The 22,080-nt window shown below is 39.5% G+C and overlaps 1 protein-coding gene across 1 annotated transcript in view; it reads right to left on the bottom strand.

The window, feature by feature from the left end:
• Positions 1 to 22,080, bottom strand: part of xdh (xanthine dehydrogenase) — a 254,547-nt gene that overhangs the window by 176,826 nt on the left and 55,641 nt on the right. The window contains exons 11-12 of the mRNA XM_039748282.1: positions 12,736 to 12,887; positions 10,556 to 10,649 (exon numbers count right to left, since the gene is read on the bottom strand). Coding sequence (XP_039604216.1) covers positions 10,556 to 10,649; positions 12,736 to 12,887 — 246 coding nt within the window. The remainder of the gene's footprint in view (positions 1 to 10,555; positions 10,650 to 12,735; positions 12,888 to 22,080) is intronic.

The following is a 22,080-nucleotide window of genomic DNA, read 5'->3' as shown; positions in this document are numbered from 1 at the left end:
GCAGAAAATTAATTTTCAGTGACATATTGCACTTCATGGTTTTGTATGTTTGAAGAATATTTCAACCAGGTGTAAATACTTTGGCACTCTGTAATTGCTAAGAAAATTCTCAGTTACACCCTTGAATGCCTTCTGTGGCGATTTCCTCCAGCCAGACTAGTTGATTTTGTTGTCCTTGATATCATGTCTATTTTGTGGACCAACAAAAATGTCATCCTTAATCTTGACATAGTGTATTCATGGAAACATCTGTCTTAAGAATCCAAATCCTTAGCCTTCCTTGTTCATTGCTTTCACTGAATTTTTTATAGGTCCAAGTTTTCTTTCAAGAGGAGGCAAAAATATCTGTGTTGAGTCAACAAGTGGTTTACAGTCATATGAAAAAAATTGGGAACCCCTCTCAGCCTGCATGATAATTTACTCTACTTTCAACAAAAAAGATAACAGTGGTATGTCTTTGATTTCCTAGGAACATCTGAGTACTGGGATGTTTTCTGAACAAAGATTTTTAGTGAAGCAGTATTTAGTTATATAAAATTAAATCAAATGTGAAAAACTGCCTGTGCATAAATGTGGGTCCCCTTGTAATTTTGCTGATTTGAATGCATGGAACTGCTCAATACTGATTACGTTCAACACCAGATTGGTTGGATTAACTTATTAAGCCTTGAACATCATAGACAGGTGTGTCCAATCATGAGAAAGGGTATTTAAGGTGGTCAATTCTGTATGGACATTGTAGTTCCAGTAAGAACAGTATGCTGCTATGCTAACAAGAAGCCATGGATTACAAGTGACATCAAGGGCCTTTTGAACCAGAAAAAAGGGCTTTTAAAGGCGGTGATCAGCATGAGCTCAAGCGCATACAGAAGGAACTCCAAGTCCAACTCAGGGCAGCAAAGTAGCAGTACAAGAGAAACCTGGAGCAGAAGTTGCAGAATAAAAGCATGAAGGAAGTGTGGGATGGGATGAAGATCATCACTGGCTACAGCTTGAAGCGGGGTGCCACCACTGAGAGAGACATGGAGAGAGCAAACCTGATGAACAACTTCTTTAAGAGGTTTGACCACCCTAACCCAGTCTCACCTCAGAGTACATGGAGTGCATTCTCCACCCATCCTTCTGCTGATACCAGCATAGGAGAGAGTTCCCCCCCACCCACAATTATAGCAGCCTAGGTAAGCAGAAAGCTGAGGAGACTTCGTGCCAGCACAGCAGTGGGTCTAGATGGAGTATCACCATGACTGTTGAAGGCCTGTAGGTTGGAGCTGGGGAGTCCTCTACAGCGCATCTTCAACCTGAGCGTGGAACAGGGGAGAGTCCCGAGGCATTGGAAAACACCTTACACCACCCCAGACCCAAAGGTATCACATCCTGGGGCCTCATTAATAACGCCGTGTGTAGAATTCATACTATAACATGGTGTAAGCACAAAAGCGGAAATGTGCTTACACACAAAAAAAATTCAGATACATAAATCTGTGCGTTCGCCCACTTCCACGTTCATCCACTACATAAATCCCAGCCATTGTGAAAAGTAACACACGTGTACGCACCTGCTGCCACACCCCAACTCCTCCCAGAATTACGCCTCTTTGAATATGCAAATCAGTATAAATAGCCCTTAAGCTCAGCGTTCTGTGAAAAGGCAATGGCAAAAGCACGGGAAGGGTAATAGAAGTTCAGCGAATACCGAGTGGAGGCAAGGAAAAACGTACTACTATTTGTTGGTTTAAGCAGTAGTATGAACAACAAAAGGAAGTTGATCGAGTGACATAGAGTGTCGGAGAAACTCGAAAGTGCCCGAAATAAAAAAGAAGTTGTCAGATATCAAAGTCGCCCACCATTTGAGTGTCATATGAAAGCTTATTAGGGTACAGAGAAAAAAAACAGGCACACAGTGGGGAAAAAAGCACAAAATGTCAACTTTAATCTCAAAATTTTAAAGTTTATTTTGTCATTAAAGTAGAACATCATAAACTTCATCTTAAAATCGTTTCATTTACTAGTTTCTCAGATCCCATAACTAAAGTAGCATGTTAAATGCTTTGTTTTGTATTTGATCTTCTATGTACTCTATGTGTGAATCACTACGTGCTTCCGGGCTTTCTCTTCCTCCGAGAGGACACAGAATCCATTACATTCATAATATTACAGCTCTCTGAATAATTAAAATACTGAGATGTATACTTGATATCATTTATATGATAATAGGAGTTAAAGCATGTTATTAAACATGGGAACACAGTGGCGCAGTGATTGTGCGTGACCTTCGATGAAATCATTTATTGCAGCAGTACTCTCTCTTTCAAAAGTACTAACAACCAATTCCTGTCCTTACTTTTCTTTCTCCAAATACCCAATCGCCACACAATCAGCCCTGTAATAAACATTAAACCATTTGTAAGCTTAGAACGTCGATTCTTCAAAACTTATAAGGAACATTGAAATATCTTCGTAGTACATGTTTAGTTATTCTACCCTTACAGTGTCATGCCAGTCCCAGCAAGCATACAGCATGAGGCAGGAACAATCTGTGAACTAGCGCAGCGACACCATGTCCTCACATGTTTAGTTATTAACAATGTAGGTTATTTAAATTAAGTTTAAGTTTTATCTGTATGATATAATAAACATATTTTGCTGCATTTCATCTTAAAAATGATATTGTCATCATATGTAAATACACGCTTTATAAAGTGGCTCAGGTTGTGCAATATTATAACTGTAGTGCAAGTTTACAGTAGGATGATTACATTTATAAGTACAAACAGTTCTACAAGGAGCACTTGATGGACTGATTGAGTACGTTTATAGTTCTTGGGATGAAACTTTTTCTGAACCGCAAGGTCCGTACAGGAAAGGTTTTGAAGCGTTTGCCGTGTGAGAGCAGTTCAAATAGGCAGCATGGCTGAGGCAGCGTGTGCTTGATACTGTATACCGATAATTCTCTTTCTGATCAGCTGCTCCAAGTGGTGCAGTGACAGTAATATGGAAAAAGATGATCTTCTGTGGCAACCTGTAATGGGAGCAGCTGAAAGAAGACAAAGAAGGTGCAGTGAGAGTAACAATGCTAAAGCAACTATGGTATTTAGAATAGTTTGGCCATTCCATGGACCATTAAATTGTTACAGGTTAATTATAATCAGGTTCATTAAACTAATAAACAATAATTTCAGTGTATTTATAAAGCCACGTCAGTGATGTGGATTTAAAAAAGAAAGGGTAACCACACATGAACAGTAGCACTGCTCTAACACTGGGTGCCACCAGTCTGCAAAACCGAGCACAGAACTTGTGTATGCCAGGGTATGAGCTACCGTGGAAATGTGTGTGGCTTTATGCCAAGTTTAGGTTTTATACATTGCAATTTGAACATGGAAACAGGCTTACGCAACATGTTTGTGCGTACGCACCGTTTATACATGAGGCACCTGGTGAGCTGAATGACTTCCAACCTGTCGCTCTGACGTCACATGTGATGAAGACCATGGAGCAGCTGCTGCTTCACCACCTGAGGCCACAGGTCTGCCATGCCCTCAACCCTCTGCAGTTCACATACCAGGAGAAGATGTGAGCAGAGGATGCCATTATCTCTATGCTACACCGATCCCTCTCCCACTTGGACAGAGGCAGTGGTGCAGTAAGAATTATGTTTCTGGACTTCTCTAGCACCTTCAACACCATCCAACCTCGGCTCCTTAGTGACAAGCTGACAGAGATGGGAGTAGATTCATACCTGGTGGCATGGACTGTGGACTATCTTACAGACAGACCTCAGTATGTGTGTCTCGGGAACTGCAGGTCTGACATTGTGGTCAGCAGCACAGGAGCACTGCAGGGGACTGTGCTTTCTCCGGTCCTGTTCAGACTATATACATCGTCCTTCCTATAAAACGTGGAGTCTTGCCACATGCAAAAGTTCACTGACGACACTGCTATCATGGGCTGCATCAGGAATGGGCAGGAGGAGGAGTATAGGAACCTAATCAAGGACTTTGTTAAATGGTGCAATTTAAACCACCTACACCTGAATACCAGCAGAACCAATGAGCTGGTGGTGGATTTTAGGAGGCCCAGGCCCCTCATGGACCCCGTGATCATCAGAGGTGACTGTGCGCAGAGGGTACAGACCTATAAATACCTGGGAGTGCAGCTGAATGATAAACTGGACTTGACTGCCAATACTGATGCTCTGTGCAAGAGAGAACAGGGCCGGCTATAATTCTTTAGAAGGCTGGTGTCTTCAACATCTGCAAAAAGATGCTGTAGATGTTCTATCAGACAGTTGTGCAAGCGCCCTCTTCTACGTGGTGGTGTGCTGGGGAGGCAGCATAAAGAAAAGGAAGGCCTCACGCCTGGACAAACTGGTCAGGAAGGCAGGCTCTGCTGTAGGCACAGAGCTGGACAGTTTGACATCTGTGGCGAAGCGACGGACACTGAGCAAGCTCCTGTCAATCATGGAAAATCCACTGCATCCACTGAACAATATCATCTCCAGACAGAGGAGTAGCTTCAGCAACAGACTGCTGTCACTCTCCTGCTCCACTAACAGACTGAGATTGTTCCTTCCCCACACTATGAGACTCTTCAATTTCACCCGGGGAGGTAAACATTAACACTTGTGATGGATGGCCGGCCGTTTATCCCGGCTAATACCCCCAAGCCACCAGGTGGAGCCCTCCTTGCAGTATGGAGGTCCCCAGAAGACCAGCAGGGCATCATGAACAATGGAATTTTTATGCACAGCCCTGCTGGATGCCATGGGGGCCACTAGGGGACACTGCAGGAAGGAATAATGGATATTTTCCCTATGCCCCGGAAGCACACATGGACAAGAGGAATGATGTGCTTCCGGGGTGAAGAAAAGAACTTGTACCTGACCTGGAAGTGATTGAGAGTCACATGGACTGGGGATTAGGAACACTTCCGGGTCAGGAGATATAAAAGGACTGTGGGAGGATTGTGTTTGTGATTTAGTATTGTGTGTTTATGAGTATTGTGGAGGAGAGGGTGCTTTGTGCACTGTGGAAGTTTAATAAAGTCAATTTGTGGACTTTTACCTGGTGTTTGGAGTCGTGGACAGGGGTTCAAGGGAGCGAGAGCGCCCCCTATCTACCACACACTATACAAGATTATAGACTGTTATACCTGCCTTGCAGTCTCCACCTTGCATTTTTTAACTTGCATTGTGTTTTTATCACTCTTTAATTAATATTGTTTTTATCAGTATGCTGCTGCTGGAGTATGTGAATTTCCCCTTGGGGATTAATAAAGTATCTATCTATATATCTATCAGTTGCAAGTTGTGCTTCCCTTTGATTCTCCTCTGAAGAGTGACAGCATTGGATCCTCAAAGCAACTCTCAAAAGATCTGAAAACAAAGATTGTTTAGTATGGTTTAGGGGAAGGCTACGAAAAAAAGCTATCTCAGATGTTTAAACTGTCAGTTTCAACTGTAAGGAATGTAATCAGGAAATGGAAGGCCACAGGCACAGTTGCTGTTAAACCCAGGTCTGGCAGGCCAAGAAAAATACAGGAGCAGCATATGTGAACGATTGTGAGAATGGTTACAGACAACCCACAGATCACCTCCAAAGACCTACAAGAACATCTTACTGCAGATGGTGTATCTGTACATTGTTCTACAATTCAGCACAATTTGCACAAAGAACATCTGTATGGCAGGGTGATGAGAAAGAAGCCTTTTCTATACTCATGCCACAAACAGAGTCGCTTGTTGTATGCAAATGCTCATTTAGACAAGCCAGATTTATTTTGGAACAAAGTGCTTTGGAATGATGAGACAAAAATGGAGTTATTTGGTCATACCAAAAAGTGCTTTGCATGGCGGAAGAAGAACACCGCATTCCACGAAAAACACCTGCTACCTACTGTCAAATTTGGTGGAGGTTCCATCATGCTGTGTGGCTAGTTCAGGGACTGGGGCCCTTGATAAAGTCGAGGGTCGGATGAATTTAACCTAATATCAACAAATTCTTCAGGATAATGTTCAAGCATCAGTCACTAAGTTGAAGTTATGCAGGGGTTGGATATTCCAACAAGACAATGACCCAAAAAACATTTTGAAATCTACAAAACGCATTCATGCAGAGGGAGAAGTACAATGTTCTGGAATGGCCGCCACAGTCCCCTGACCTGAATATCATTGAAAATCTATGGGAGGATTTGAAGCAGGCTGTCCATGCTCAGCAGCCATCAAATTTAACTGAACTGGAGAGATTTTGCATGGAGGAATGGTCAAAAATACCTCCATCCAGAATCCAGACACTCGTCAAAGGCTATAGGAGGTGTCTAGAGGCTGTTATATTTGCAAAAGCAGGCTCAACTAAGTATTGATGTAGTATCTCTTTTGGGGTGCCCAAATTTATGCAACTGTCTAATTTTGCTATACCATACCATACCATTTTATTTGTTGAGCGCTTAAAAGCACAGCATTACAACTGACCGAAGCGCTGTACAGTTAAAAAAGAAGCAGGACTAAAAACAAAATATTAAAAACAAACATTAAGAGAGAATTAAAACAGAGATACTAAAAACAGGTCAGAGGACCCAATAAAATTGAGAAATACGAAGAAGCAAGTGGAAATGAAACAGGTTAAGAATTAAAAGCCAATGTGAAGAAGTGTGTTTTTAGGCATGATTTAAATGTGGCGACTGAGGCGGCTTGCCTAACCACTAAGGGTAGGGAGTTCCAGAGCCTGGGTGCACAGACGGAAAAAGCCCTTTCACCACAAGCTTTAAAATGTGCCTTGGGAACGGTTAGGAGCAGCTGATCTGCGGATCTAAGAACACGAAGAGGATTGTGACGATGGAGCAAGACACTCAAATAGGCAGGGGCTAGACCGTTTAGTGCCTTATAGGTTCAGAGGAGTATCTTAAAATCGATTATGAATCTAATCGGCAGCCAGTGTAGGGTTTTTAAAATTGGTGTAATGTGTTGGCTTCTGCTACTTCCAGTTAGAAGCCTTGCAGCCGCATTCTGAGCCAGTTGGAGTCTAGAAAGAGTGGCTTTACTGATACCATAAAGGCAGGAATTTGAGTAGTCGAGCCGGGACGTAATGAATGCATGGATTACTGATTCCAGGAGGTGGTTAGACAGAATAGGCTTGAGTTTGGTGATTCGCCTGAGATGGAAAAAGCAGGATTTTACTGTGCTGTTGACTTGAGCATCCATTTTCAGGACCGTATCCATTTTGATTCCAAGATTGGAGACAGACGAAGTTACTGAAATGGGAAGAGAGTCGAGGCCAAGGGGTGGGGTCCGTTTGCAGTCGGGACTAAAAACAATGACCTCGGTTTTTGAATTGTTCAGGTGAAGAAAGTTTACAGCCAGCCAGTCCTTAATGTCAGAGAGGCAGTCGAGAAGAGGTTTGGTGGAGTCAGTTGGCTTGAGGGAGGATTAAATTTGGCAGTCGTCAGCATATAGGTGATATGAAATTGCATGTTTTCTAAAAATTGCACCTAAAGGCAGGATATAGATTGAAAAAAGTAGTGGCCCTAAAATGGAACCCTGGGGGACCCCACATGGGAGTAGGACTGGTTCAGATGAAAAATCGTATAGCATGACTCTGAGAGTCCTGTTACAGAAATATGACCTGAACCAGTCGACGGCTAAGCCAGATACACCAGCCCAGGATTCGAGTCGGGAGATCAAGATATCGTGATCGATTGTGTCGAAGGCGGCAGATAAGTCGAGAAGAACCATAATCACGTGGAGTCCAGAGTCCAATGCCAAAAGGACGACATTTAGGACACGTAAATGCGCAGTTTCTGTGCTGTGTTGGGGCCTAAAGCCTGACTGAAAAAGGTCCATTACCTGATGGTCCTGTAGGTGATGAGTTAATTTCTCATAAACTACTTTTTCGAGTACTTTTGACAAGAAAGGTAGTTTTAGAGATTGGGCGAAGATTAGAGAGAACGGCAGGGTCAAGATCAGGTTTTTTCACGATTGGATGTACAACTGCGTGTTTGAAAGCACGAGGAACTATAGCCGAGGATAGACTACTAGTTATGATCTTTAGAACATCGTCTCGAATCACAGGAAACACATCTTTCAGCAGTCTGGACGGCACCACATCATTCGGAGAGCCCGAAGGCTTCATTGAGGCGACGATTTTTTCCAGATGGGGGAGCGAAATGGGTTCAAAGCTGGTGAGGGAGCCATGTGTAGGAGCGGCTAAATCAACAGAGCCAGAAGAAGAAATGGGGATCTGGGATCTAATGTTCGTGACCTTATCCAGAAAAAATGTGAGGATCTGATTACAAAGAGCAGTGGAGGCAGAACAGAAAACAGTTGCAGCTGGAGAGAGGACAGCATTTAATGTTTTGTATAAAACACATTGATTGCCAGAGTTTTTTGAGATGATGTCAGCGAAAAAACGGTTCCTTGCACCTCTGACTGCTCTCTGGTATTGGGACCACGCGTCTCTCATGCAGTCGAAGGTAACAGTGAGACCATCTTTCCTCCATTTACGTTCTAGCCGCCTACAGTTTTGCCTGATGGAGCGAGTTTGTTCGTTTAGCCATGGGTCATGCTTGATTTTGGATTGTCTCCGTTTGAGTGGGGCTACAACATCCATCACAGAACAGCAGGAAGTGTAGAAGGTTTGCAATAAAACATCAACATCCGTGGATTCACATGATGTGAAGATTGGTGAAAAAGCAACTGCAAAATCTTCAGCAGCAGAGGGGAGAATGACACGGGTGGGATGGGTAGTGGTGGATTTACCATGCTCAACAGAGATGATGCATATTGCATATTTTCTGTTAATCCAATAAACTTGATGTCACTGAAATACTACTGTTTCCATAAGGCATGTGGGCAGCACGGTGGCGCAGTGGTAGTGCTGCTGCCTTGCAGTTAGGAGATCTGGGTTCGCTTCCCGGGTCCTCCCTGTGTGGAGTTTGCATGTTCTCCCCGTGTCTGTGTGGGTTTCCTCCGGGCTCTCCGGTTTCCTCCCACGGTCCAAAGACATGCAGGTTAGGTGGATTGGTGATTCTAAATTGGCCCTAGTGTGTGTTTGTGTGTGTCCTGCGGTGGGTTGGCACCCTGCCTGGAATTGGTTCCTGCCTTGTGCCCTGTGTTGACTGGGATTGGCTCCAGCAGACCCCTGTGTTTGGATTCAGCGGGTTGGAAAATGGATGGATGGATAAGGCATGTCATATACTGTATTAAAAGGAAGTTGCAACTTTAAAAGCTCAGCCAATGATAAACAAAAATCCAAAGAATTAAGAAGGGTTCCCAAACTTTTTCATATGACTGTATATGACCCACTTTTCTGCTCTTGAACCAAATACTTACAGAATGGCCTAATTCTTTTAACATAATGCAACTATTTAACAGGAGGTTCCCTTCGCAAATGTTTCAACAGGACTTGGCATATCCAAGCTACTTCCCTAATAGCAGTATCACTACTTTTAGATCCTCATTGATGTTCCAGTTTTAGTTGTTGTACTGTATATGCACATTTAAATATGAGAGGATTCCACAAAAATTGGCAAATTTAATAAAAATCCTTCTGTATAAAAGCGGTCGGGATTGTCCTTCCATCCCGTGAGTGCTACGCAGGCGCAGAGTTTCACACACGCCCCGTCCATTTTGCAATGCACGATGGGATTTGTAGTTTCGTTTTTCCAGGTACAAGATGATTTTCTACTCCAGACTGTGCGATATCTTCTTCTTCTTTCTTATCTTATTATATAAAAGCGGTCAGGATTGTCCTTCTGTCCCGTGAGTGGAAAGTGTAGCGGTATTCCTCTTATCACAGACTTACTACTTGCAGCTTGCGGTACGAAGCGACATGATGTGAGCAGAGTTCTGGTGCTCCCATTGTTCCCTTGCTTTTGTGCGCGATGCACTGGAAAAATAGACAAAATTATGTCTCTGGGAATAATTAATGTTGATGGAGTACAAATGCCTCACCGCGTAGTAAATATCAGGGGGGTTCAAAAGGGTGACCTCAATATAGAAAAAAAGTTTAAATTTCATCAAAAAAATAGCAGAAACTATGAGTATTAAAGTAATACCGCTCAAATGCAATATAACCAAATTAATGAGTTTGTATAAAATATCAAATTGATCTACATATTGAATTGCCTTAAGAAGTGGTCAGCTTAAAAGTCGGTCGCCTTAAAAGGCGGGTCAGCCTAGTATATAATACGAAAATTAAAGTGTGATTTTTATGATCAGCAGGCCAAAATCCATAAGATCCATCCAAAAGTGTTTAGGAAGCAAAATCTTTATTATCCATACAGCCTTTGAATTACAGTAGAAACACAGAGGTTTTCATTAATTTTATCTGTGTGATACCATCCACAATAATTACAGTGCCTAATTCACTGCAGTTTCTGTCACTACATGCATTATCAGTCACATGCAGTAATCCAATAAAGTGAACATGGCATCTGAGAAAATTAACAATAAAACTAAATGGTAGTTATTAAAAATGGTTACCAATATCAGTTTTAAAATGAGTAAAATACTTATTTTATTTAGATAACCAATTAAATTTTAGCTAGGAATGTCTCTTACCTTTTGAAACAATGGTCATTTTGCAGTTAGTAGCCATGAATACAGGGTTGAGATCAGAGATTGGGCTGGCTGTCATTACATTTCCTCCTATTGCCTGAAATATCCAGGTAAATATAATCAATTTACAAGAAAACTAATTAAATAATATTTTGCTCTTTTTTTCTTTGCTATTGGTTATTTGAAACAGTTAACATTATGTTTACCATAGTTTTATGGACACTTTCACAATGTAAAATGTAAATGTAAAAAAAAGAAATGCAAATGTATGACATCAGTGAGTTTAGAAAATGGACCAATAAATATTATGTTCTGTATTCTGATAGAACTGAACAGCCTACAATTAAAGTAACTGTAAAGTAATACTGGATAATTTTCACTAATTGATTTATAATGTATATTTGAGTAAGAGTCACATGAACGTAATGTATACATGCAATGTTACCTCTGTAACAAGTTGATTAATGCAAAATGTTAATATTATTAAACTACTTTCAGACTATAAAATTAATGATAACACCCTAAAAATTATGTGAATAAGATTTTCATTATGGTTATGAAATAACAATGAGGTTTATAGTACAAAGATATTAACTTTCTAACCTAGCAGTAGAATGCTACTGTATATTTAAGTTTGGCATTCTATGATATTATTTCTCAAGGATCAGTATGCATATTATGCCTCTTTCCATCTACCTCAATAAAAGAGTCAATGTCTGTGTGTCTGTCAGTGTTTCCATCTAGTTGCTATGTCTCTGTCCTTCCAAAAGATGGAGCACCACAAACGTTTTTAGTAACAACATGCATTGCAGTTGTAATTCCAATAGATACTGTGTCACAAACTGCTTTTATGCATCCCTTACCAAATGGCATATAACAGGGATATATGCACTGTATAGTGCACTGCAAATGTTAATGCCGAGGACTGATGCTGATTACATAGATTTCAGCCCATCTTAGATGGGTAGCATAGCTAATTTGCTATAATCCTGCTGATTGTCCATTACACAAGGCAAAAGCCATTTCCCTTTATAAAAAAGACTACTAGGCTATATCTAGTTTTGTGCATTTCATTTGGTACTTTCATAGTTTTCTTTTATTTGTATTTCTGTAGAATGCAGCACATGTAAAATTTATTGACATTTGCATACCACTTTGGCATTATTGGAGTACTCTGCTCTTAATATAAACACACACACACAATTTGTGAAGGAGGACTCTGTAAATAACATAGGTACAAGTACTTAATATGCTGAAAAATAGGTGATGGGGAGAAAGATGTCCTAATGCAGGGGTTCCCAAATACAAAAACTGATCTTGGTAACTCCTACACCAGTAGATTGTGCAGTGGCAACATGGACAATGCCACTAAATCATGCCATGCTCCAGCATAAACCTGGAACTCCTGGAGTCAAATACTCGAGGTGCAGGCAAAAACTGAGGACAGTGGGGAATGGTGGGTAATATACTGTATTAGGAGTCTTCCAGGTTGACAGCAGGCAACTGGGAGAATCATTAGTTTCTGCTGGGCTCATTACTTTTCTTTTAAATAGATACAGTAGATGACATATGAATTGGTTTGGGCCTTTAAGTAAGAATTATTTTTAGGATTCTAGGGACTACCTAGCTCTGCTGGACGAAACTTTGATGAAATGGGGTTTTCTGAACCTATTTCTTACTCTGGAATGAACTCTGGGCCTTCTCCAGAATTAATTTCTGGACAAAGCCTAAACACTTCTGTTCACTAGACCAGCGAATGTGGAGTTAGAAGAATAGTAAAAGAAAGAAGGAGGAGAAAAGGTGAAAGGACAGTGCAAGGGGTGACTAAGATATGGTGCCTTTCAGAGCCATCCATCAGGTACAACCCATACCTTATTAGATACTTCTTGTACCCTGTTTTAGATAGGTCCAAAGAGGCTTGTAAATTTATTTAATTCCACGTAGATCTGTTCTGCAGTCTCTGAATACTCTAATTTATACCCTTTTATATTATTTTGTTGTAATAAAACCCTTTTCTTTCATACTTTGGCTTAATTCAAGTGTGCTCTTTCAGTCTACAATATTTAGAAGAAGACCTCAAAGAACTGTATTATCATATGCATAGTACAATAAAACAAAAAATAAAAATTTCACAGATCCCAGCGATAAGCAACAGGGCATAACACTTTTCAAGCTTCACTTACAGATACATTTCGGATCTGCTGTCCAGCAAACCACTTCAGCTGGGAAAGCACAGCTTGAAACACTCTTGTCTTGTTATCTGGGAGCTTAGACACTGCCTTTTTTAGAGTTTCAGCAAGGACTGTCAAAGTGCAAGCAGACCCAAAAACAATACCTAAAAGAAAGTGTAACATTGTTAAGTGCACTTTTGTAATTTATTTGATCGTACAAATATTTCCAAACCTATCTAAATACAGTTTTATGACATTCCATTCAGATTTATTGTATATTAAACATGCCATGAAGCTTCATACCAGATTTTCTGCACTACTTTTAAATAAGTTGAGTTGCACGACCCATTCTGTCAACTGTCCGATAAATCTACAGTCTATTTATTCTAAAAACATACCCCCCGTTTCCCCCATCATAACAAGAACCAGTATAAATAAAGAACATGTTTGATTATAGCAGGTAAGTTTAAATACACTTTACAGGTGCTAAAATAAATTAACTTTTTGATGTTCCAATTTATTGAGATGCACCTGTATATAACTCTTGCACAGTTACACCAAGAAAATCACAACATCAAATCACATAATAACAGCTACATGGTGTCTGCAAAACACTGGAGTAGTTTTGGAAAGCCTGGCTAGCACATCATAGTATGATTGTGGCAAAGGTAATCCATGAACATTAGAACACTCCAAATGAGAACAGGCCAGTCAGCACAACAAAGCTTCCCAGTCCTATTCACTTAATTCTTCTAAAAAAACATCAAGTCTGGTTTTGAAAGTCCCTAGCGTAATTTACCCTTAACAAGCTTCCAACTGTGCCCCCTTGTTCTTGATGAACTCATTTTAAAATAACAGTCTTGATACAATGTAGTCATTACCTTCATAATTGTAAACACTTTGCATATAAATAATTTATTATTATTATTATTATCAGTCACTCTTCTTTGCAAACTTTTTAGCTTTGATATGTCCTTTTTGTAGCCTGAAGCTGCAGATGAGGCCTCATTATTGCATTATAAAGCTTGAGCATAACCTTCTTGGGCTTGTACTCTACACATTTTGCTATATAACCTAACATTCTGTTAGCCTTCTTAAAGGCTTTTCAACATTGTCTGGAAGTTGATAGTGTAGAGTCCACTACAACTCCTAAATCCTTCTCATAAGATGTACTGTCAATTTTCAGACCTCCCATTGTGTATTCAAACCTAATGTGTTATACTTGTAATAAGAATGAGTCAGAGACATCATAAAGATTTGGGGCAGCCATCCGTATACAGTGATCCCTCGCTATATCACGCTTCGATTTTCGCGGCTTCACTCTATTGCGATTTTTCTCATACACGCTTACGTCACTACGCATGCGTTTTCTGAGAACTTTTATCTAAGCCCCACGATGGCTCCTAAACATGCTGCTTTTACGAAGCCTTCAGACAATAAAACTAAGCGCCGGAGGAAGATGCTTACTATCCAGGAGAAGGTGAAACTCTTGGATATGATCAAAGATGGCAATACCCTACAAAAGCCTCCTCATGCATATGAAAAGCCTATCAAGATATACTTCTGCCGCGCACCCAGACACCCACTGCCTACTCCTAGTACTCCTTCAGCGGAAGAAGTTAACGACGCACCTGCTGAAGATACTGCACCACCTGAAGACTCTCCTACTGAGGTTGTGCCTTCATAGGTTAATGGTTGTGTGTAAGAACTGTGTGTGTGTAATTATTTTTTTTTTATTAATTTTATTGCAATCCATGCAAAGCAATCAAGTTTTTACAAAAAGAAAGACTGACTTAAGAACAGATCGATCCCAACCCTTGAGAGAGAGAGCAAGCCAAACGGCATAAAATTTAAGGCTTGTAAACATACCTAAATTAATAAATTCTCTGTGCTTCATGAACTTATTTTAAAACTAGACATTAAGCCCGTTAAAATAACGGGTGCTAGAACAGTAGTGCATAAACATTTGTATGAACAGTCTATATTAAATGGCAAGGGACCTTGTATTTGGCTGTAATATGTGTCACTGTATTGTGTGCCTTTAATTTTCTCTCTCAGTAATACTGGTTTGTATTTCCGTGAAATGCCTGTAATTTTGTCTGACAGTAATACAGTGGAACCTCGGTTCACGACCATAATTCGTTCCAAAACTCTGGCTATAACCCGATTTGGTCCTGAACGGAAGTAATTTCCCCCATAGGATTGTATGTAAATACAATTAATCCGTTCCAGACCGTATGAACTGTATGTAAATATATATTTTTTTAAGTTTTTAAGCACAAATATAGTTAACTATACCATAGAAAGCACAGCGTAATAGTAAACTAAATGTAAAAACATTGAATAACACTAAGAAAACCTTGAACAACAGAGAAAACTAACACTGCAAGAATTTGCGCTATAGCCTTATGACCCGCTCGCTAAAACTCTTTTTTAATGAGTTTTAAGCACAGGGGAAAAAATGAACATTTGAAAAATCTGTAATTTAATAAACAACCAAGAAAAGTAACATTGCAACAATTCACACGTGCCCCTGTGTGTGTGTCTCTCTCTCGCAGGCCTGCGTATGTGTGTCTCTCGCGTGTGTGTCTCTTAAGCGCGCGCCTCTGTGTCTGTGTGTGTGTCTGTCTGTCTCTCGCCTGTCTGTCTGTCTGTCTGTCGCGCGTGCCTGTGTGTGTGTGTGTGTGTGTGTGTGTGTGTGTCTCGCGTGTGTGTGTGTGAAATTGGAATTGGAAAAAATCAAATACTCAGTTAGAGGATCTGTACAGACTTTTTTCAAAACATGGCAGGATCTAATCAGTAATATCCTCTTTAATAAAACCCTTATGTGCGTCCAGTGTCTGTGTGTGTGTTTCTGATAAAGTGCGCATGCGGGGGACACACTGCGCGCGCGAGTCACACACACGTGTGTGCAAGACTCGTGAGCGCCTGTGTGTGTGTGTGTGTGTGACTCACAAGACGCCTGTGTGTGTGTCTGTCTCTCTCTCTGCACAGGGAATGCACAGGAAGAGACTGAACACGTGCTGTGTGGCCCCGCGCATGCGCATCCTCTAACTAAGTATTTGATTTTTTCCAATTCCAAATAATATAACACATCGGTTTCCCACTGACTTAAAAGAGGAGAGTTTGGGTTCTTCCAGTTTATCAGAATAATTCTGCGTGACAAAAGTGTAGTGAATGCAATCACAATTTGTTTGTCTTTCTCCACTTAAAGCGCCTCTGGAAGAACCCCAAACACAGCTGTTAAAGTGTTAGGAGGGATTGTGAGTCCAAGGCTGTCTGAGAGGTAATTAAAATTTTTGTCCAGAATAATGTTAATTTGGTGCAGGCCCAGAACATGTGACCCAGTGAGGCTGGGACTTGGTTGCAATGTTCGCAGGTTGGATCATGCCCTGGAAACATTTTGGAGAGTTTTAGTCGAGACAGATGTGCTCGATATATAATTTTAAGTTGTATAATTGTATGCTTTGCGCATATGGAGCTCGAGTGAATTCTCTGCATTGCTACTTTCCACTCCTTTTCTGATATATTAATTGAGAGATCTTTTCCCAGTGTCCTCTTGGATCTTTGAAAGGGAGGGATTGTAAAATGATTTTATATATTGTAGAGATGGAGTCTAAGTCCTTGAGATTGAGCAATATTTTTCCAGCATGGATGAGGGTGCAAGATGAGGAAAATCTGGAAGGTTCTGTTTAACAAAGTTCCTGATTTGAAGATAGTGAAAGAAATGTGTAGCTGGAATGTTAAATTTGGAATGTAATTGTTCATAGGATGCAAAGACGTTGTCTATATAAAGATCTCTAAGCAAGTTAATTCCAAATTTTTTCCAGATATTAAAAACTGCATATGTTTGTGAAGGTTGAAAGAGGTGGTTCTCTTGCAGAGGTGCCACAGATAGAAGCTTCTCCGTCTTAAAATGCTTTCTACATTGGTTCCAGATTCTAAGTGAGTGGAGCACAATTGGGTTATTTGTATATTGCCGATAACGTGTGTTTATTGGAGCACAGAGCAAGGAATACAAAGAAGTACTGCAGGATTTTACTTCTATTGCGTCCAAGCCTGTGTATGTTCTTCTATTTGTGTCCAGGTTCTTATCGCCTGTATATTTGCTGCCCAGTAATAAAACTGGAAGTTAGGTAGAGCCATGCCGCCTTCTGCCTTTTGTCTTTGTAGGGTCACTCTTTTGATGCGTGGATGTTTTGAATTCCAAATAAATGAGGTTATTGTTGAATCTAATTGCCTAAAGAATGATTTATTAATGTATATTGGAATGTTTTGAAATAAAAAGGAGCTTAGGAAGAATATTCATCTTAACAGTGTTAATTCTTCCAGCTAGTGTGAGATGAAGGGTTGACCATCTATGCAAGTCTTGTTTAATTTTTTCCATGCAGACGTGAAATTTTGTTGATATAGAGCTTTATGTTTACTTGTGATGTTTACCCCTAGGTATTTAAACTGTTCTGCAATGATAAAAGGTAGGGTATCTAATCTAATATTATATGCTTGAGAATTCACTGGAAAGAGTACACTTTTATTCAGATTAATTCTGAGACCAGAGATCTTTTGAAATTCTGTGAGTGCTGTTAAGACTGCAGGCACAGAATTTTCTGGGTCCGATATATACAGTACCATATCATCTGCATATAATGAGATTTTCTGTTCCAGTCCTTCTCTGCTAATCCCCTTTATCTGATCAGTATTTCGACAATGTATTGCCAGTGGTTCAATGGCAATCGCAAACAGCAGTGGTGACAAGGGGCATCCTTGTCTAGTGCCACATTCTAGTTTAAAGTAGTCTGAGCAAATGTTGTTGATGCAAACTGAAGCTTCTGGATTAGTATACAGTAATTTAATCCATGCACAAATGTTCAGGCCAAACCCAAACTTCTCCAATGTAGTAAAAAGGTATTTCCATTCAATCATGTCGAATGCTTTTTCTGCATCCAATGATAATAATATTTCTGGGGTGTTTGATTTAGTTGGTGAGTATATTACATTAAACAGGCGTCGAAGATTTGAAGATAAGTGTTGGCCCCTAATAAATCCAGTTTGGTCTTGTGATATTATTGAGGGGAGCACTTTCTCCATCCTTCTAGCTATGATTTTAGAGAGTATTTTAATGTCGTTATTCAGAAGTGAAATTGGTCTGTATGATGCACATTGTGTGTGTGTAATTAAATGTACAGTACAATAATCTACTATATAGAATCTCCTGTGGCACCTTATCAAATGCTTTCTGAAAGTCCAGATAAACAATGTCATGAGTTATACTTTGATAATATAATTTTGTAGCTTTCTCATAGAATTACAGGATGTTAGTAAAACATGACCTCCCTCTTCTGAATCCAAGCCTACTGTTCAGTAAAATTCCTGTACTTTCCATGTGTACATATTACCCTTAATAATTCTTTCCATTAATTCTTCCAGTGATACATGTTAAGCTTACTAGCCAATCGTTGCTTGGATCTGCTAGGTCATCCTTTTTATAAAACGGCAATTTGCCATTTTCCAGTCCTTTAGAATTTCCCCAGTGTGCAGTGACTTTCCAAAAGTATTTGTCAAGGGTTTATATATGTACTTGCCAACCTCCTTAAGAACTCAAGGGTAAATACTATCTGGTCGTGGAGATTTGTTTGATTTGAACCTGTTTAATATAAGTAGTACTTCTCCCTCTACCATTTCCAAATCAATCAATATCTCCTTAAACCTGTTAAAGAATATATCAGTCTGGCTTGGCCAGTTCATCCTCATTTCTGTTTAAATGCAAACACATTACAATGACTTCCTGTTTTATTATAAGGAAAGTTCATTTACATAAACCATTCATGCAGCTTCCTTTGAATATGTAGCCTAGTATAAATATACCATGTTCTATAGGCTGATACTTTGTAGGAATTTATTAATTTTATTACCAACTGCAGTAAGTGAAAAAACAGTTAATTACTGTAGGGAACATAATATATTTTGCACAAATTATGATTAAAATGAATATTGCTTTTATTGTGTTGTAATATCAAAGACTCAAATATTCATGTTTTTAAACATGGTAATATTTGGTAGCTTTAGATATTGCTGAAATTACAGAGAAATCTGACATTTTTAATTTTGTTAAGCTTGTATTTCAGAAATTGTATTCAATTATTGATATAATGCAAGTTACATTATTATTTTATATTATTATTTATATTCTCACAGTTTTGTAAATTGACCTGTGGTACTAATTGATTATTAGTTTTTATAGTTCATAATATTGTACTTTTATTAAACTTAATGCCTAATTTTTATTCACACCATCAAATTTGGTTGCTACCTGTCAGTTTATTTATTCACCAAATATGATACAAATGATTTATGGCATACATTGTCAAGTTTGTGTTGATGCAGCCAAAAAGTAAAACATTTTTCTCCATTATAAAAAAAAAAATCGTGGAAAAAGACAAGACATGATTTTCTCGGAGAGACACATGTCCTGCGAGATAAGTCTTTGTGCCATTGCGGAACTTCTTGTGTGATTTTGGGCTATACAAAAATAAATTGCATTGTATAAATTGTATTGTATTTAACCACGCCCGGGACTGGAACTAAAAGTCAAAGAGTAGATGACAAAGTAGAATGTTGTAAAGAATAAAAAAATGTTGGCACAGTACAAATGCAGAGCAGGTTAGAGATAATGGAAGTATAAAAATTCGACAGTCTCAAAAAAGGATAGTAAAGATCGCATTAGCACAAACAAACGTAAAATTTACTTGGCGAAATAATGGAACAGTGAAAAGAGATCGAATTGATTGTTCGGATTTAAACATTAAGTCGGAGGCTTGTAGATCATCCAATTCATGTTGCCAGGGAGAATTAAAAGATTCCAAAAACATTGGTGCGGTATGAAGTCCTGTGAGACAGAGACTTTTAACATGATATTCTTTTATGACACGCCCTACTTGCAACTATTTTCAAACAAGACCATGGTCATCTAACCTCAGTCGTCTGAATGCTTTTGGCAGACACACTTCCTGTGCTCTCAGCTCTTATCAATTTTATCAGAACAATAATTTCATATGTTCTAGTTAACATGTCAAGCGAAGAAGAAAGAGCATGGACAAACATTCGAAAAAGTTGTTTTATTTATTAGGGAGAAACGATATTCACTCACAGGCAGTTATATGTTGCGTTGTCACAATGTAAGTCCAAAAAGGAATCGAAATTCAATGCAATATTGAAGGAAAGTAAATTCCAAATATTGTTTTTATTAAAGTTTTAAAGAAAAAGTGAAAATAATGCATATGTAACAATTCCCATGAAAATAATGATTTCTTTAAATTGTACATCCGGTTAACCAGTGGGAAAGTGGAGCCTCCTAATATTTATTAGAAACACCATGCAGGTACTATTACAAAGTAACATATTTTGGTTAAATTGAAATAAAGTAGTACAAAAGTGGCAAGCTTCACCATTCCTTGGTGTGAACAGAAATGTCAGGATGCTTTAATTGAATTACTCACAAACAGAAAAAAGACAAGGTAATGCTCTACCTTAAGTTAAGGAGCATTTTAAGAAGTACACTTATACCATAACAGTGAGCGGTCAACAGCTTTCATGCTACTGCACATTGTGGCATGAGACAAAATTTGCTCCTAAGTGAGGAACAGATTACAGAGCAAGGTCACACAATATTTTTGTGCATAAAGCAAATTATATTTGTAAGCTTATTAATTAACTGGTTGTTAGGATTATGCAAATAATACTGTTTTTGATTTATTTCTTTATGTTTTGTGACTCTTGGGTCACAAAGTTGCACATTAGCACTCAGGGTTTTCCAAGAGACAGAAATTTTATTCCAGTCCAGGCAGAACAAACACAAGTCTCTTTCAGGAGTGATCTGGCTGCACAAAGGACAACTGTCATATCGGCTGCCTTGGCTCTGCCTCTTGGTCAGAAGAACACAAAATCTTCCTCCGCAAGGGGGTGCAGCGGCTTGGGAGCCCCGACCGGAGCAGAGGGTGTCTTGGGTAATAGAGGCAAGGCAGTGAGACACTAGGACAGCCACTGCGCTGTCTTTTATCCTTGGAGCCCCGCACGAGGTGCAAATCTCACGGCACGGCAGTAAGCAGCAGGTTAGCTGCTGATGCCGCAAAGAGGAAATGAAAAGCTGTGCTTGTTTCCCATTGAATCACTTTTTAAGAGGGGGTTATGGAGTAGCGTTCACCGTGTCCCCTTGGGCTCGTGTTCACCACGTTCATAGTTTTTACTGCACCTTCACAGTTTTTACTGCTTTACCTATGACATAACAATTAATGTTATTACATTACACTGTACATTCATTTTTTAATGGGTGTTGCCATTTTGTGCACTCAACAACACTTGATGTCATGGAGGCATAAGTTGCATTATGTCAGAACTGTTGGAGAATAAAGGAAAGACCTTTGCCAATAACCTTTTAGTCTAGAAATTTTTAATATCAACTCTAGTTTCACTATTGACTACGAATTTGATGACTGACCTGTAGACTTTTGTCAATGTCTAACTTCCCTTCTGTAATGTTCTGTAAACTATTATTTGTGCCACTCAATTTAATAGAATCAGTCCATCTGGACTCTTATGTAAAAATGGAGATGGTCATAATGTTTAGATTTCAGTTTTATCCTGTATTTCTTGATTTTTTTGTCATTTTTTTCCATTCCCTTGCTCATAGTTTCTCTTTATTTTGGTTTGCATTTTCTATTTATCCTTGCTCTCTTGCCTTAGTCTGTATCAATTACGACTCTCAAGTGCTGCATTTATTTAATGTGCACTTTCCCAAAAGTCCCATATAAGAATATATCCCAATACTGATGCTCTGTGCAAGAGGGGACAGAGCTGACTATACTTCCTTAGAAGACTGACATCCTTCAACATCTGCAATAAGATGCTGCAGATGTTCTATCAGACAGTTGTGGCGAGTGCCCTCTTCTATGCAGTGGTATGCTGGGGAGGCAGCATAAAGAAGAGGGATGCCTCACGCCTGGACAAACTGGTGAGGAAGGCAAGCTCTATTGTAGGCATGGAGCTGGACAGTTTGACATTCGTGGCAGAGCGATGGGCACTGAGCAGATTCCTGTCAATCATGGAGAATCCACTGCATCCACTGAACAGTATCATTTCCAGACAGAGGAGCAGCTTCAGCAACAGATTGCTGTCACTGTCCTACTCGACTGACAGACTGAGGAGATCATTCCTCCCCCACACTATGCGACTCTTCAATTCCACCCTTTGGGGTAACCGTTAACATTATACAAAGTTATTGTCTGTTTTACCTGCATTTTTATCACTATTTAAATTAATATTGTTTTTTATCAGTATGCTGCTGCTGGAGTATGTGAATTT

The sequence above is a fragment of the Polypterus senegalus genome, chromosome 3, assembly GCF_016835505.1.
Source record: "Polypterus senegalus isolate Bchr_013 chromosome 3, ASM1683550v1, whole genome shotgun sequence".
Taxonomy (NCBI): Eukaryota; Metazoa; Chordata; class Cladistia; order Polypteriformes; family Polypteridae; genus Polypterus; species Polypterus senegalus.
The sequence above is the reverse complement of the archived record's forward strand: the minus strand, read 5'-3'. Positions and strand labels throughout refer to the sequence as shown.